This window comes from Hakea prostrata, chromosome 11, assembly GCF_041222555.1.
Source record: "Hakea prostrata isolate BN-2017 chromosome 11, UWA_Hpros_2, whole genome shotgun sequence".
Classification (NCBI taxonomy): domain Eukaryota; kingdom Viridiplantae; phylum Streptophyta; class Magnoliopsida; order Proteales; family Proteaceae; genus Hakea; species Hakea prostrata.
In genome coordinates this window covers 11529863-11545516 of record NC_142610.1, presented here as the reverse complement: position 1 = coordinate 11545516, position 15654 = coordinate 11529863, and the positions used below count along the sequence as shown (strand labels likewise).

The 15654-nt window shown below is 37.3% G+C and overlaps 1 protein-coding gene across 1 annotated transcript in view; it reads left to right on the top strand.

The window, feature by feature from the left end:
- LOC149000113 (hyperosmolality-gated Ca2+ permeable channel 1.8-like) overlaps positions 1–14572 on the top strand; it is a 63051-nt gene extending 48479 nt beyond the window's left edge. Inside the window, exons 8-11 of the mRNA XM_089140649.1 lie at positions 6971–7216; positions 8487–8811; positions 9167–9400; positions 13904–14572. Coding sequence (XP_088996775.1) covers positions 6971–7216; positions 8487–8811; positions 9167–9400; positions 13904–14203 — 1105 coding nt within the window. The 3' untranslated portion in view covers positions 14204–14572. The remainder of the gene's footprint in view (positions 1–6970; positions 7217–8486; positions 8812–9166; positions 9401–13903) is intronic.
- The last annotated feature ends 1082 nt before the right edge of the window (positions 14573–15654 follow it).

The following is a 15654-nucleotide window of genomic DNA, read 5'->3' as shown; positions in this document are numbered from 1 at the left end:
GAGTGCTTGCATCAATGGGGGCCTATAAGAGCTCTTGCAGGGTGTCAACATGAACCCTTTTTCTAAATTTTTATTTTATTTTTGTTCACAAGGAGCTGGATGGTAATTTCTCTGGCTCCTGTGTCAGATGCATGAATCACTTGACCAGGCAACTTTCTTTTTCCTTTAACAAAATAGAGAAATTAACAGCCACAATAATGGTAACCTCTAGAGTAATTGACTTGTTGTAGTTATGATACAAGTCATGATTATTTACACCTTGAAAACCAACTTATACATGGCATGAATCACTCTGTTGAAGCTCCAAAACACCTGAGTATTTATCTATGTAACATTTTGATAACACTACTAACATTGCTTACTTGCCATAAGACTGAACATAACCAAATATTGTACCCCTAGAATCATCATGATGGATGTTCCTTGCTGCCAATGTATTCATACACCTTTCATTGGCTCTACTTCATTCAGTTCTATGAAGCCAAAATCCAGTCTTCATGTTGCTAATTGTTGATTTTGTTTCAGTTTTTTTAAAAAGCTATAGAAAATATTACCTGGATGGCAGATCTGGTAAAGGGGGTTCTAGGTTGGGATACATAATTCTACCATGTGGAAGGACCATATGGTAAATCTTACTTTGGATACCTAGGAGATGGTCTGGATAGAGCGCATGCCAATTTCACACACAAATTCAATCATTTACACCTCCCCCTTCTTATATTGCCACTCACTCTTATAGATACTCATGCACCCATGTCAAATACCTTGATTTTACAATGGTCTGTGGCACCTCTATTTGGGCTGAAAGTTTACATATGAGCAGGGGACCTTGGAATGTACCTTTCTACAAATTTTCTGCTCAATCTGATCTAGCGACATTGCAGAAGTCAGCAATGAACTTGGCTTGGTTACATGGACAGACCTACCAAGAACCTTTTTCTGATCTGCCAATTGTTGTTCTCTTATAGTTATGCATTTGTACTTTATCAATTTGTACTTCTGCAGACGGGTTTTTGTTATCTAATCGTTCTTAGGGTTGATATGGTATGATTTCTATTTTAATTTTGGATTGATACCTTCACATATTTAACATATAGGTTTTTGGTAAAGAAATTGGAATTTTTTTGGTTGCATCAATCTGAAATATTTCAAGAATTAGAAATCCATTTGGTAATTGAATAATTGAGAAAGTAATGATGAAGTGGGTGAGGTGCACCCTTCACCCATCTTTTTTCTCTTGTCCAACTTTTTCAAGGGCTTAAATAAAAAAAATAACTCATAACTCTGTAGCTCTTACTCGTCTGTTTTAACGCCCCCATCTTTTATCCTAATGCTTTCGTAGAATTCATATACTTCGTCTTCCCAAAACTACGAGCAAAACACCCAAGAAAAGTGAGATAGCAAAAGAGGAAAAGGGGAAAACAGAAGCATGATAAGAGAGTTGAGTACCGGAAGCAATGAACCAGGAAAAAGAAAAGATGAAGCCTTCACCTCTTGTTGGTAGTTTCTGAATCCAAAACAAAGTCCCCATCTGTTGTAATGTGAGCAATTCTAAAAGTATATTATTCACAAGACCCCAATAGGGTATTTATAGTTATAACCTAGTTAAGCCCTATACTAAGTAGGAAAAGGAAATATATAACAAATAGAAATGGAACTCTAGACTTAATAGGAAACATAATCCTATACTAATTAGGAAACCTCAGTCAATGTTTTCAACACTCCCCCTCAAGTTTGAGCATAGATATTTATCATGCCTAACTTGCTCATAATGTAATTGAATATCTTCGTGCTCAAGCTCTTTGTCAGCACATCAGCCCGTTGCTCGTTTGAAATAACAAAAGTGATATGGATTAGCCCAGCCTCAAGCTTCTCTTTGATAAAATGTCTATCAATTTCCACATGCTTAGTCTTATCATGCTGTACTGGGTTATGAGCTATGCTGATTGCTGACTTACTATCTGAGTATAACTGCATAGGAACCTCCAACTCTGTCCCAACCTCTTGAAGCAGCCCTTTAAGCCATAATACCTCACAAATGCCTTGGGCAATCACCTTAAACTCAGCCTCGGCACTGGACCGTGCAACTACAGCCTGTTTCTTGCTTCTCCAAGTCACAAGGTTACCTCCCACATATACACAGTACCCAGAGGTAGACCTCCTATCATCTGGACATCCTGCCCAATCTGCATTTGTATATGCCTCAATCTTCAAATGTCCATGAGCTGAAATTAAAATTCCTTTTCCTGGAGTAGTCTTCAAGTATCTCAAGATCCGATATACTGCATCCAAATGTGAGGAATAGGGATCATGCATATACTGGCTAACAAGACTAACTGCAAATGTGATGTCAGGTTTAGTGTGAGATAGATAGATAAACTTTTCCATTAATTTTTGATACCTTATCTTGTCAATTGGTTCTCCTTCCTTTGCCTTCAAGTGTAGGTTAGGCTCAATAGGAGTCTCAGCAGGCTTACATCCTAGGATTCCAGTTTTCTTAAGAAGATCCAATGTATACTTCCTCTGGGATAGAGATACACCGCTAGTAGAATATGCCAACTCTAAACCTAGGAAATATCTTAGTTTTCCCATATCTTTGATCTCAAATTCAGTTCCCAAAAAAGTCTTTAATGCTGAAATCTGATCCTCACTACTGCCTGTGATCACAATATCATCCACATATACTAAAAGTATAGTAGTGTGGCAACCATCTCTTTTAATAAACAAAGTGTGGTCTGCATGCTCTGCTTATAGCCATTAGATATCATTGCCTTATGGAACCTTCTAAACCACGCTCTTGGAGATTATTTCAACCTATATAAAGCCCTTTTTAACTTGCACACTTTCCTATAAGTCTCTATAGTAGAATACCCGGGTGGTATATCCATATATACCTCTTCTTAGAGTTCTCCATGCAAAAAGGCATTCTTCACATCTAATTGTTGTAAATTCCACCATTTATTAATTGCACATGAAATAATAGTATGAACTGTGTTCATCTTGGCAACAGGGGCAAATGTCTCCTGGTAGTCAACGCCATAAGTCTAAGTGAAACCTTTGGCCACCAATCTTGCCTTGTACCTTTCAACAGTCCCATCTACCTTGTACTTGAGTGAGATATTGCCTCCTGCCAAGTGTTAGGAATAGAAGTAGAGGACAAAGAGGAAATAAAACTTTGAAAATTCTGGAGATAGAGACTGATATGAAACACAATTGGAAATAGGATGTTTGGTGCAAGTTCGAGGCTGCTTTCTTAATGCAATTGGTAAGTCCAAAGTAGGATTAGAAGAAGGGTCAAAGACAGACTCACCTGGAGGAACGGATTGTTCAGGGCCAGGAACCAAAGCTTTTGACTGGCTTGGTTCAGAAGGGGTCACTTGTTGCTTTTTTTGATAGGTCTTCAGAGGTCTAGTCTCCCCCTGTATATCATCCACCAGCTGTTCCTGTCCGGTCATTCCATCTTCGAAAGGAGGATCATCTGCAGGAATCTTACGAGAAATATCGAAAGGAGGAATCAACACTGGAACCTCTTCACTAAAACTCTCCCCCTGAAGAGGTGTAGGGAAAAAAAGGAATTTGTTCCTGGAACACAACATCCATAGAGACGAAAAAACTGATGAGAACTAGGATGATAACACTTATACTCCTTCTGTGTAGGAGGATAACCCAAAAAAATGCACTTTAACCCACGAGGATCTAACTTTCCATGAACATGGTGGTTCTGGACAAAGGCAACACATCCAAAAACTTTAGGTGATACTGTAAAGACTGCTATGCCTAAAAGAACCTCAAGGGGATCGCGTTGGTCTAAGACTCGGGAAGGCATTCGGTTAATTAGATATACCGCAGTAAGAACGGCTTCATCCCAAAACCATAGAGGCACATGCATAAAAAACATGAGGGAACGTGCTACCTCAAGTAGATGTCTATTCTTGCGTTCGGCAACCCCATTTCGAGGTGAAGTGTCGACGCAACTAGTTTGGTGTATGATGCCATGGTTTGCTAAGTAGGAAGGGAATGCGCCACCCAGGTACTCAGTTTTGTTATCCGTACGAAGGATTTTGACTGTCGCCCCAAACTGAGTCCTAATCATATTATGAAAATTTTGAAAGCATGAGAAAACATCACTTTTTTGGTGAAGTAAGTAAACCCATGTGGTCCTGGTACAACAATTAATAAATGTAACAAACCATTTATGACCAGATACAGACACGGTCCGAGAATGACCCCACACATTAGAGTGAATGACTGAAAAAGGAATTTTACTATGATTATCTGAAATAGGGTAAACATGCGTGGTTTGTTTGGCCAAAATACATGCCTCACAATAAAAATCATTCAAATTGCACCTTTTAATCAGATCAGGAAATAATTTGGACAAAATAGGTAAAGGAACGTGGCCAAAACGACTATGCCACTGTAATAAGGTAAAAAGTGCAGGGGAGGTGGAACTAGAGACCGTAGAAAGAGCTGATGGGGACCCATCCATTAAGTAGAGCCCCCCTTTCTGTCTACCACTGCCAATCGTAAGCCCTGTTTCCAAGTCCTGAAACATACAATGAGAAGGAAAGAAAGTTATTTTGCAGTTCATATCACGAGTAAGGCTACTAATAGATAAAAGATTAGCCAAAAACTTAGGAACATGCATGACATTAGATAAGGTAAGAGAAGGCGAACAAATAATAGATCATTTCCCAGAGATAGGGGAGAGAGACCCATTAGCCGTTCGAACATCCTGAGCAATAAGGACAGATGAATAAGTATGAAACAAAGAAGATGAGCCTGTCATATGGTCGGCTGCCTCAGAGTCGATTACCCGGGAGGGATAAGTCAAATTGACATTGTGACAACCAAAAATACCTATGGGGATTTGTGGATCGATAGAGGGATCAATGACAGAGGCTATACTCGTACTGGAAGTTGGTACTGGAGAAGATGAGTCAAGTCTGGACATTAATTGGCGAAGGTGCTGGAGCTCATCTGAGGAAAGAGGTTTTGGAGTACTCAAGGTGTCAGAACTGGCTTGATTTGCAGATGTTTGATTGTTGCCTTTGATTCCATTTCTATTTCCACGGGAATTTGTTGGACGCCCATGTAACTTCCAACACTTGTCCTTTGTATGACGCTCTTTTCCACAATACTCGCACTTTACTGGAGGGCGAAAATTACCAGAACTAGATTAATTATTGCCATAACCAGCCACCAATGCAGATCTATCAGATGTTTGAGTGTGTACCATAGCTGTACTTCGACTGTCCTCGATATCTACCATGGCATATGCTTGAGCCAGAGAAGGGAAAGGCTCTCTAGAAAGGATCTGTGCGCGAATTTTATAAAATTCTATATTCAATCCTGCCAAAATATTATAAACTCTTTGTTTATCTTCCCATTGTTGATAGGCAATAGCATCTTCAGCATTCTTCGGTGTAAACTTCCTATATAAATCTAAAGTCTGGTAATATCCCCGAAGAGTGTTATAGTGCTGAGAAAGAGGAAGGTCCTTCTGCTATAACTGATTGATTTTCCGTGTAATTTCAAAACACTATGCATCATTGCCAACTCTGGAGTATGTATCTTTAGGAACTTTCCAAATAGTTGCCGCATCAGGAAGGAGGAGATAACTCTCTGCTATACTAGATTCAATGGAGTTGATGAGAAAACCCATGACCAAACATTCATCTGTATACCACTTGGAAAGTTACAGACCAGGTGTGGAAGGTTTTGTAGAAGTCCCATCAAGATGGCCAGTAAGACCACGAGCACCAATAGCGAGGGAAACTGAACGAGACCATCTAAGATAATTTGTCCCATTAAGTTTCACAATGGTTATCTGAAGCGGAGAAAACTCACAATCCTTATGATTGGAAGACATGGGAGACTCTTCAGATGTACCAGACAAAGGAAATATGGGATCAGCCATCATTGCAAGGAGAAATTATTCAAAAAGTCCCTGAACTTTTTCAAAATTTACAAAAAAATCCCTGAAATATTTTTAAAATTACTCCCATTAATTCACGTGAAAAATATCTCCTCAGTTGGTATATTGTTGAATCAAAGTACACCAGGAAAGTTTCCAGGAAAGACTGGAGGGACACAACCGGTCCGCTTAAATATCAGACTCCTTAGACAAAATTTTCCTAGACATGTACTAAATCACTCAATATACATTTCCAGGATACCTGAAAAGAAAACAAACACGTGAATAGCGACTTCAAAATAAAATTTCTACAGCACCTTTGTAGGATGAAAACAAAACCTTGCTCTAATACCATGTTGTAATGTGATGAAGTGCTCTTCTAAAAGTATATTATTTTCAGGACCCCAATAGGGTATTTATAGTTACAACTTAGTTAAGCCCTATACTAAGTAGGAAAAGGAAATATAAAACAAATAGAAATAAAACTCTAGACTTAATAGGAAACATAATCCTATTCTAATTAGGAAACCTCAGTCCATGTTTTCAACACCATCTTCTCTTTTCTAATGCATTTTTTATAGCCGGGTGTGGTTATACACTCTTGACTTGCAACATGTGTGCTTTTAATAACCCTGCAAAAATAGAATTACTGCAATTTCAAGTTTGAAATTGAAAGAGCTTCCCACCATTTGTCTTTCTTTGGGTTTCTGTTTCATTTAAATAATGTATAAGATTCTAACCAAACAATTTTCGAAAGCAAAACCCCATGAAATTGAATTAGAAATCAGACCAAAACAGTTGTTAGTGTTGGTTCTGCTTCAGGCTTTTGTAAGATTTATCTCCTGCTGTGTGTAGGTGTATTGCCCTTGCAAATCCATTGATTAATGATTGTAAATTATAATTACCTTCTTTATCTGCTGATATTATGTTGGAAGAAATTCAGAAAGTATAAGTGATACAAATAGTTGTGAGTCTGTCGATTGATTATGCCGACAAAATTTATACTTTGACTTTCTGTTAATTTTGTCATTGACTGGTAAATGTCTCTTGCAGGAATATTATCAAATCGTTCCTCCAGGGTTTCCTTCCTGGTCTAGCTCTTAAAATATTCATGTACATTCTTCCTGCAGTTTTAATGCTAATGTCAAAGATTGAGGGTCATATATCCCTATCATCTCTTGATAGAAAGGCTGCAGCTAAATATTACTACTTTATGTTGGTGAATGTGTTCTTGGGTAGTATAGTGGCTGGAACAGCTTTTGAGCAACTTCATTCTTTCCTTCATCAATCACCTACCCAGTAATATCTCTCTCTTTCTCTATTTTTGACAACTCACTATCCATGAATTCTATTTTCCACTTGGTACTGAAATCAAAAGTTTATATTTTTTTTACATCTGTTAATGTGGAAGTACTTATTTTGTTTTATTTATTTGATTTGGTTAACTTATGGGTTAAGGGCTTAAGGCAGACCTTGGCTGGAACTCAATTGAGAAGTTTTTTGTTTCTTGAGATGTGTAGTATCTTGTAAAAGCATGATAGCAAGCTTATCAAAAAGGAAAAGGAAACTATTAACATATTGATTCAAGTGCCATATCACTGTAGTCAACTTTATTATATTAAATTCATGAAACAATTATACCGCTGTTTGATGGTAGCAATTCACTTAAGGAAGCTAATAAACCATTCCACTTAGACCGTTCTTTTGGAAGAGAAAAAGGGGAGGGAAAGATGGAAAGGTGGGATTGACTGGTAGTGGGGTGGGGGAACAAGAAAGGAAAGGAAAGGAGAGGGTTTTATGGAGAAGTTGAAAATGTGGGTCCCATGATAAATAAAATAATGTTTTTTTCTTTCTTTCATTCCCCTCCCTTAACCATGAAGTTCCACCTAAAAAATGTAGGACTTTTAAAAGAGATGGGTGGGAAAAATGCTTTGCCACATAAGCAGACAGAACCCTTAAATCATGGAGGATTGTCTCCCCATTATCCCACCCCATCTAATTAAGCAACCCAAATTTTGGTATCTAGTGGAAAAGCTTACTTTTTCCACCCCGCTCCCACTTTATTGCATCAGACAGACGGTTTGTAAAGGAAATGGTTTAACATGTGTGTTATACGCAAAAAAATTTAAGGTGATTTTGGCATAGTTCTGGTAGAGAGAAGCATTACCAGTAAACCTCCTTAGATATGGAAAATATGCCTGGGTTTCTGGGGTTTACTGTGCTGAAAAGTTAGGAGAAAATTGACCACATGACCTTTAAGACTTTCTTCTGGGCCTTGTTGTCTGCAAGATGAATATTGGATGTACAATCATTCAATTGGTCATATCAGTTCCGGATGTTCCTGTGTCCCATGACATTCTTAGAGCTGCTTTTTCCTTTTCTCTAAGTAAGGTTTGAACCACTGTGGTCTCCACATCTCTCCCTTTGTTTTCTTATCTGATATTCTATTATTTTATTCATCTTTGCCTCTGATCTGCAGTCTTTTATATAGTAGGGGGCTATGCCCCTTCATCTATTGTTTCATTAATACGTAACTCTTATACATACTTTTTACTCCTCCATTTTGCAGGATCCCTAGGACAATTGGCGTGTCAATACCAATGAAAGCCACTTTCTTCATTACTTACATAATGATTGATGGATGGGCTGGAATTGCAGCTGAGATTCTCCGACTGAAGCCACTGGTGATATATCACCTGAAGAACATGTTCCTGGTGAAAACGGAAAGAGACAGAGAAAGAGCAATGAACCCTGGAACTGTGGGGCTTCCAGAGACTATCCCAACACTCCAACTCTATTTTCTTCTTGGCATTGTGTATGCTGTGGTCACTCCAATTCTTCTTCCTTTTATACTTGTCTTCTTTGCCTTAGCATATCTTGTTTATCGCCATCAGGTTTGTTCACTTGTTAATCTCCATTCCATTCTTTTTTTCTTTGGATGAATGATCTCCATTCCTTTAATTTTCCTATCATGACGTGTGCTTGGATCCTTTCCCCCCACTGGACAACCAAAGTTTGATAAATTTTTTGAAGAGGATTGTAGCTGGAGCCTTTCAATTAGGACATATGGTAATATTACAAATTAAGAAATCCTAGTCAAGATCAGCTTTAGAATTAAACTCAGGAAAGTTAATCTAGATGAAGATGGAATTCTATTTTAAAATGGCATTCTTTAATTTCTTTTATATTTTATTCAGGCCTCCTTCTAGTTTCTTGTGACAAACTTTCCATTTGGGTTGGATTTTACAGATTATTAATGTCTACAACCAAGGATATGAGAGTGCTGCTGCATTTTGGCCACATGTTCACAGTCGTATTATTGGAAGCTTGTTCATATCTCAACTTCTGCTGTTGGGTCTCCTTAGCACGAAAAAAGCTGCTAATTCAACTCCTCTACTTGTTATACTACCCCTATTGACATTTTGGTTCTACAAGTATTGCAAAAGTCGTTTTGAGCCTGCATTCAGGAAATATCCACTAGAGGTAAGGCCTGGGTTTTTTTGAAATCTTTATGATAAATGACCTGATTTTTTTTTTACATTGGGAAGTTAAATAATGGCTGGACTAACATAAAGGAATGAACTCATGCATCTGTCCCCCCCCCCCCCCCCCCCCAAAAAAAAAAAAAAAAAAAAAAAGAAAAAAAAGAAAAAAAGAAGAAAGAAGCAACAACTCATGCAAGGTCCATGCCATTTTTGCATCTCAAGTTAGTGAATTGTTTCATTGTTTGCCTCATAGCTTGCTCTTGTCGATTATTTATTCACCCAAAAATGTGGTGTATTGTTCATGAGTGTTCCATGGAGTTGCATACCATGGGATCATTTCTGTTGTCTAAGTTGTAGTTAGTTATTATGCCTTTAGGTGTCTCCTGTTGTGGTTAGGTTTAGGTGGCAAATTTACTTTCTACTTTAATCGGTCACTCTGCTTTTATTTAGTCTTTGAGTCTTAGTAGAAATCATGCTAAGAGAGTAAGAGCCCATGGATATTCTATGTAAGATATAGCCAGTTCATGATGGGGATTACTCTGAATTGTTTCATTCCTTGTCTTGGTTTGTTCTCTCTTCACCTTGTCTTCCTCTTTTATTGTATCCCTCTCTCTATGTCTGGGTTTCTTAATTCTTAATCTCTGATACCATTACATGGTATGAGAGCATTATTTACAAGTCTTTCACTACATAGATTCTGGTTTTGATAGCCGGATAAGTTTATTTTTTCTTGGAGCCAGCTTCTACGTGCTATACCTAATTTTTGAGGTACCACCTGTGTCTGGCTTAACTTCAAAGGATCCATGCAAGATGTTTTAGTATAGTGGCAGTACTCTGTTTTTTTCTTTGGATTTTGTTTTTGCTTTGTTTTGACTGATTTGAGCTCTGATGGCTTTCTTTACCAAGCCACATGTTCCATTAAATATATTGGGGTTTCATTGGCCCTCATGCAAAGGAACTTTGGTAGCTAGTTCAAGCCAATTGGAGCATCTAATAGGGTGCTATTGATAATCTCTATCAGCCTAGTGGTACTCAGTGTTAATCCCTTTTCTGGGCATGCTCAAACTTCCCTTCAGATCAACGCGTTCTTTTGGGGATTCAAAGTCAGGCCCGAGGTGACCATGGATTGGAGTTTGGACCAGATCAGTCCCTCTGATATCACTCACAAATTTGGCTTTTCTCTCAGTTACCTTAATATTTTTAACTAGTGGATCTGATCATCTGGTTGTTCTCTGCCTACAATCAGTTACCAGCTTACCGCTGCATCTAATTGTATAACATTTTGTGTCTACCTTTGCTTCACCACTTTTCTGTATCTGTACCTACTACCTACTAAGTATCAAGAAGCTTTGTTATATCTTATAAAAACATGCTATAGATGTTGAGATGGACGCTTTGTGGATTGTCAGACATGGTCTTTACTGACTTACCCCCTGAGAAGGAGCATCTGTGAGTTGTGCAGTTAACTTAGTTTAAGTACCTTGAAGTGGTTCTGTTGAATGGTTAAAAAATTGCTTGGTTACCAAAAGGATTTATTCAGAAACATGGCGTTAACCATTGTGAGACCATCTTCTGTGGTACATCTTACTTCTGTTCATGTTCTTATTTTGTTAGTTGTGAATCTAACTGACTTCTCTTTCAGCTTAATATTAAATGCATTTCTTTATAAAAATTAAAGAAAAGGCATATATTTAGCAGCTTCCTATGTTTGTTGCCATGGGGTAGAATGTGTCCAAGATATATTGTTTTAACAAGGCAATTTATAGGCTGAATTGGTCTTTTGCTCATGGTTTGACTAGTTTAGTATGGTTGGTAGTGGTTATGGGTTCACTCTATACTACTGTAGTCACTCTGTTCTTGTTTGTCATCATGGGGAGAAGGTAGTCTTTCTTGTTGTGTATGTTGATGATATCTTTCTAGCATTGAAGATGTCAAAGCATATCAGTACCTATCTTTTTAGATGGACTTGGGGATGCTCATATACTTTTTAGGTGTTCAAGTTGTTTGTTGCAAGACTGGTGCAGTTGATCTCATAGGAAATATATTCATCTTCTATTTCAGACTGGCTAGTTGATTGATAATCTTATGGATCCTAATCTGAAACATGAGGTATGTGGTGGGCTGGTGGCAAAGATGCTCTCTGGATGGGATATAGAAGATTACTTATTTATTTGACTTCTGCTGGCTTAATATTTCAGTTGCTATTGGAGTTATAAGCTAGTTTATGGAGAATCCTAAATGGGCTAGTGGGTTGGTGCTTTCTGCATTGCCTAAAAGGCATCTTGGGAAAGGTCTTGTCTTTTGAAATCATGGTCTCACAGATACTGGGAGTTATTCTGATGCTTTTAGCCAGTCCTACAGATCTGTTTCTAGATATTGAAGACGTGGTAATCTAGTGACTGGAGTAGAAGGTATACTTGTAAACCAACGCTACTGTGGCTCGGCCAAGTGTAGAGACCGAGTATAGAGTTAGATACAAAACCGTTGCCAAGGCGATGGCTAGGCAATGCCGTGACAGTAAGGCATTTTAGGAGACCCAAAGTGATGGCCCACTTTTTGGGTATGAAAAAAAATGTATGCTTTGTGTCTCCAGGCAACACCTTGTATGCCATATGATGCCTTATGGATTGAGTGGTTGCTTTGCTGACACTTTGTATTTAATTTTCATTTTTTGGTGCTTTTTTATTAAATGATCAGAATTTATTCCACTACAATACATACTATTGGTGGCACATTTTGTTACCATGAAACAGGAAGCATGAGATCATTTTTAAAATTAAAGAAACAGGGTATAAAAATGAGGGCTGAGGTCATCTGTAGAATACTTTCATATTTATATAAATCATGATCGTTTCTTATTGTGTTGTGTTACAATCATATTATGATGAGAAACTTATGTTTGTTTTTCCTTTTATGACTTTGTAATTTTTGTTTATCTTATAAGTAGAATTATAAGATAAACAATGGTGGAGTCTCTCCATTGTGAGCTGGACTTTCCGGTTCTCTGCCCCCCCTTTATCTTATAAGTAGAATTATATAAGGTTTAATATGCTATTAATGCCACATAAATGATTGTATTAAAAAAATATACACTAGAATGCTTTGCTTGCCTAGGTGATAGCTTATGGCCTCCTAATCGCCACAGTGCTTAGAGGAGCCTTTAAATGCTGGGGTTGCTTTGCCACTTTGAATGCTTTGATAATAACTAACAACAACCTAGACAACAAGCTGATCCCACAGTATACAGCTTCATGTGAAACCCATGAACCACAAGCCCACAATAGATTTTTAACAATCCCCCTCTAGCTGGAATTATGTTTCTCCCATACCCAATCTTAAAAACTTATATAATTCTACTTATAAGATAAACAAATAATAAAGAGTCATAATAATGCAAGATTATTATAAGGGAATAAAAATTAAGTTCTCATCATAATACAATAGCAACACATGTGGCAGAGCAACAAATGATTATGATTTATATAAATATGAAAGTATTCTACAGATGACCTTAGCCCTCATTTGGCCTTATTTCTCTAATCTTAAAATGATCTTATGCTTCTCATTTCATGGTAACAAAATGAGCCACCAATAGTATGTATTATTTTGGAATAAGATTTGATCATTTAAGAAAAACCACAAAAAAATGACATTTAAAGACAAAATGTCAAAAAAGCAATTGCTTAGGAATAAGGCACCATATGGTGTACAAAGCGTTGCCTAGAGACAGAAGGCGTACATTTTTCTCTGTACACAAAAAGCAGATCATCGCCTTGGGTCTCCTAAAACGCCTAATTTCCAAGGCGTCACCTAGCCGTTGCCTTGGTGATGCTTTGATAACTATGGTAATTGTCTTTAGGAGTCTCCTGCTGGGTTAGGTTTAGTTAGATATTTACTCTTATTTTGATTGGTCATTGTACTAGTATCAGGTCTTTGACATTTCAGTGGATGTTCACTATAAGTTATGACCAACCCCTGGAAGGGATCACTCTGTATTGTTTCTGGTCTCCTCTCTTCACCTGTATTCTGCTATTCCTTTCTATCATATCTGGTATTTTAATATCTAATATTGTTACAGAAACATTCAGGTCCAGGGGTCTCTGGTCTCAGAAGTTGGGTGATCCAGCAGTGTGGCCTCTATGTGATCTGGAAAGTTGAATAATTCTACCTGGCATGAAATTACTTCATTATTCATTTAGTAATTGCTTTAACCATTAGGATCCAAAATTTGTCTGTGATATGATTTTTGTTTTGATTAAGTATAATAATGCATTCATCAAGGGGGAAGAAACTCTGATAATTCTCCTTTCGGCATTAACATTTTGGATTTTCCTCCATTGGAATGATCTTTGATGTGCTTAGTAATTTTTGAGTTCCTAGTTAACTTGTACAATACTGTTCATGACATATGTCCTTTTACATGGTCTATTTAATTTTCCTGGTTAGTGTTTTAAGTATTCCTAAAAGTGGTATGGTGACTAGTTCTTCTAAAATTTTCCAGGAAGCTATGGAAAAGGACACATTGGAACGATCTTCAGAACCTAACCTCAATATTAAAGCTTACTTGGCTGATGCATACTTGCACCCAATTTTCCGGTCGTTCGAGGAAGTTGAGCTGGTTGAAGTTAGAGTTGACAAGAACCAATCTCATGTGTCAACACCCCCAATAAGTGAAATCAATTCACCTTCACCACCTCATTATGTGTACAATTCACCACCCCATTATGTGTACAATTCACCTCCCCATTATGTACACAATTCACCACCCCATTATGCGTACAATTATGATTTCCAGCCTTGAACTATTGCTGTGCATCCTTGAGTAAAGTCTCTAGCTATAATCTTAGGCAGTTAATCCCTTTTCCTTATTAGGTCATATTCGTTCTAATTGTAAATCTTAGTTCTAGTGTAAATGATTGACGTACCTTAATGTAGACAAAAATTTGTTGGATAATCTCTTGTTCTATTTTATTTCTTGAACTAGCAATCTTCTTTGCTCTAATAATTTGTAGACTGTAAGTAATTCCATCTACCTTGTTACATCTAAATCTGAGCACATCTTTGACACTGAAGGCACTAGTACTGTTTTATATTATGTTACTATGCAGCCATTGACTGTCAGCTACAGAATGGATGAATTTGTTCTTATGATCCATGGGTCAAATTCCCCCTTCCTCTTGCCCTTTGTCATCCTAGGGATTTTTGTTGTGCACTTTTGACTTGTTTCCCATGGTAGATTACTTCTTCAGAAGAGATTGAAAAGGAAGCAGAGTAGCTGAGTAGCTGGTTCCCAAAGCCTAGCTGATCTTGTAAACCCTGGTGCATCTATTGATGTTCTTAGGAACCAGAATCCTGATACTGTTCCAGCTTTGGGAAAAGCTTGGTTTAGTGCACATTTGCAGAGTAGCAGAAGGAACATAGTCGTCCCTAAAATTTTTTAGAGATTGTGGGTTTTGAGATGTTCTCTTTGCTTTTGTGATATTGCTGTAGGTGAGGCTGTGAGATGGCTTTCTACTCACTCTGAAGCCATGATCTGTTCAGCTTGGAAGCTAAATCCATGGCTGATTGATGCCCACAAGTTGTAGCATAGGTGGCAAGGTTCAAGCTAGATTTTTAAGTATGACTTTGATAAAGTTGATTTGAAGATGAAGATCCATATTGTTGACCCTATTTAGTGGGATAAGGTTCATTTGTTGATTTTGTTAACCAGTGAGAATATGTGAAAGGTATTGTACAGCCAAGTAGAATTTGAGAAATCAATTAAACAGTTCAAAAGAATTGGCAAACAAGGGAAGAAGTGAAAGCAGATTATGCCATCATGAGTCTACTTTGATTTTGATCTTTTTAGGGATTTTAGCTTTGGAAGTCTAGTTTAATTGAAATTAAATTCAGATTAAATTAAGCTGAAGACCTATTTATCAATAAATTACCTCTCATGTTCTTTATCAAAAAAGAAAAAAAAAAAAAAAAAAAAAAAAGAAAAAAGAAAAGAAGGTTAATGGGGAATCTATTTGATTCAGGCTGAGGATGACATGAGTGAGTTTAAGAATATTCAAAAAATATATTAAAATTCTATAGGATTGTGTGAACCCCATGATGATGGCTGAACCTTCATCAAGTAATTAAGAAAAAGATCCTTATATTATTTGTTACATGTCTTAGTTTTGAAATAATTTTACTTGAGCACAGTCAAACAGTCAAGTAATTATAGATTGAATTAGAGAAACTACTAGAGAATTGGACTATATGATG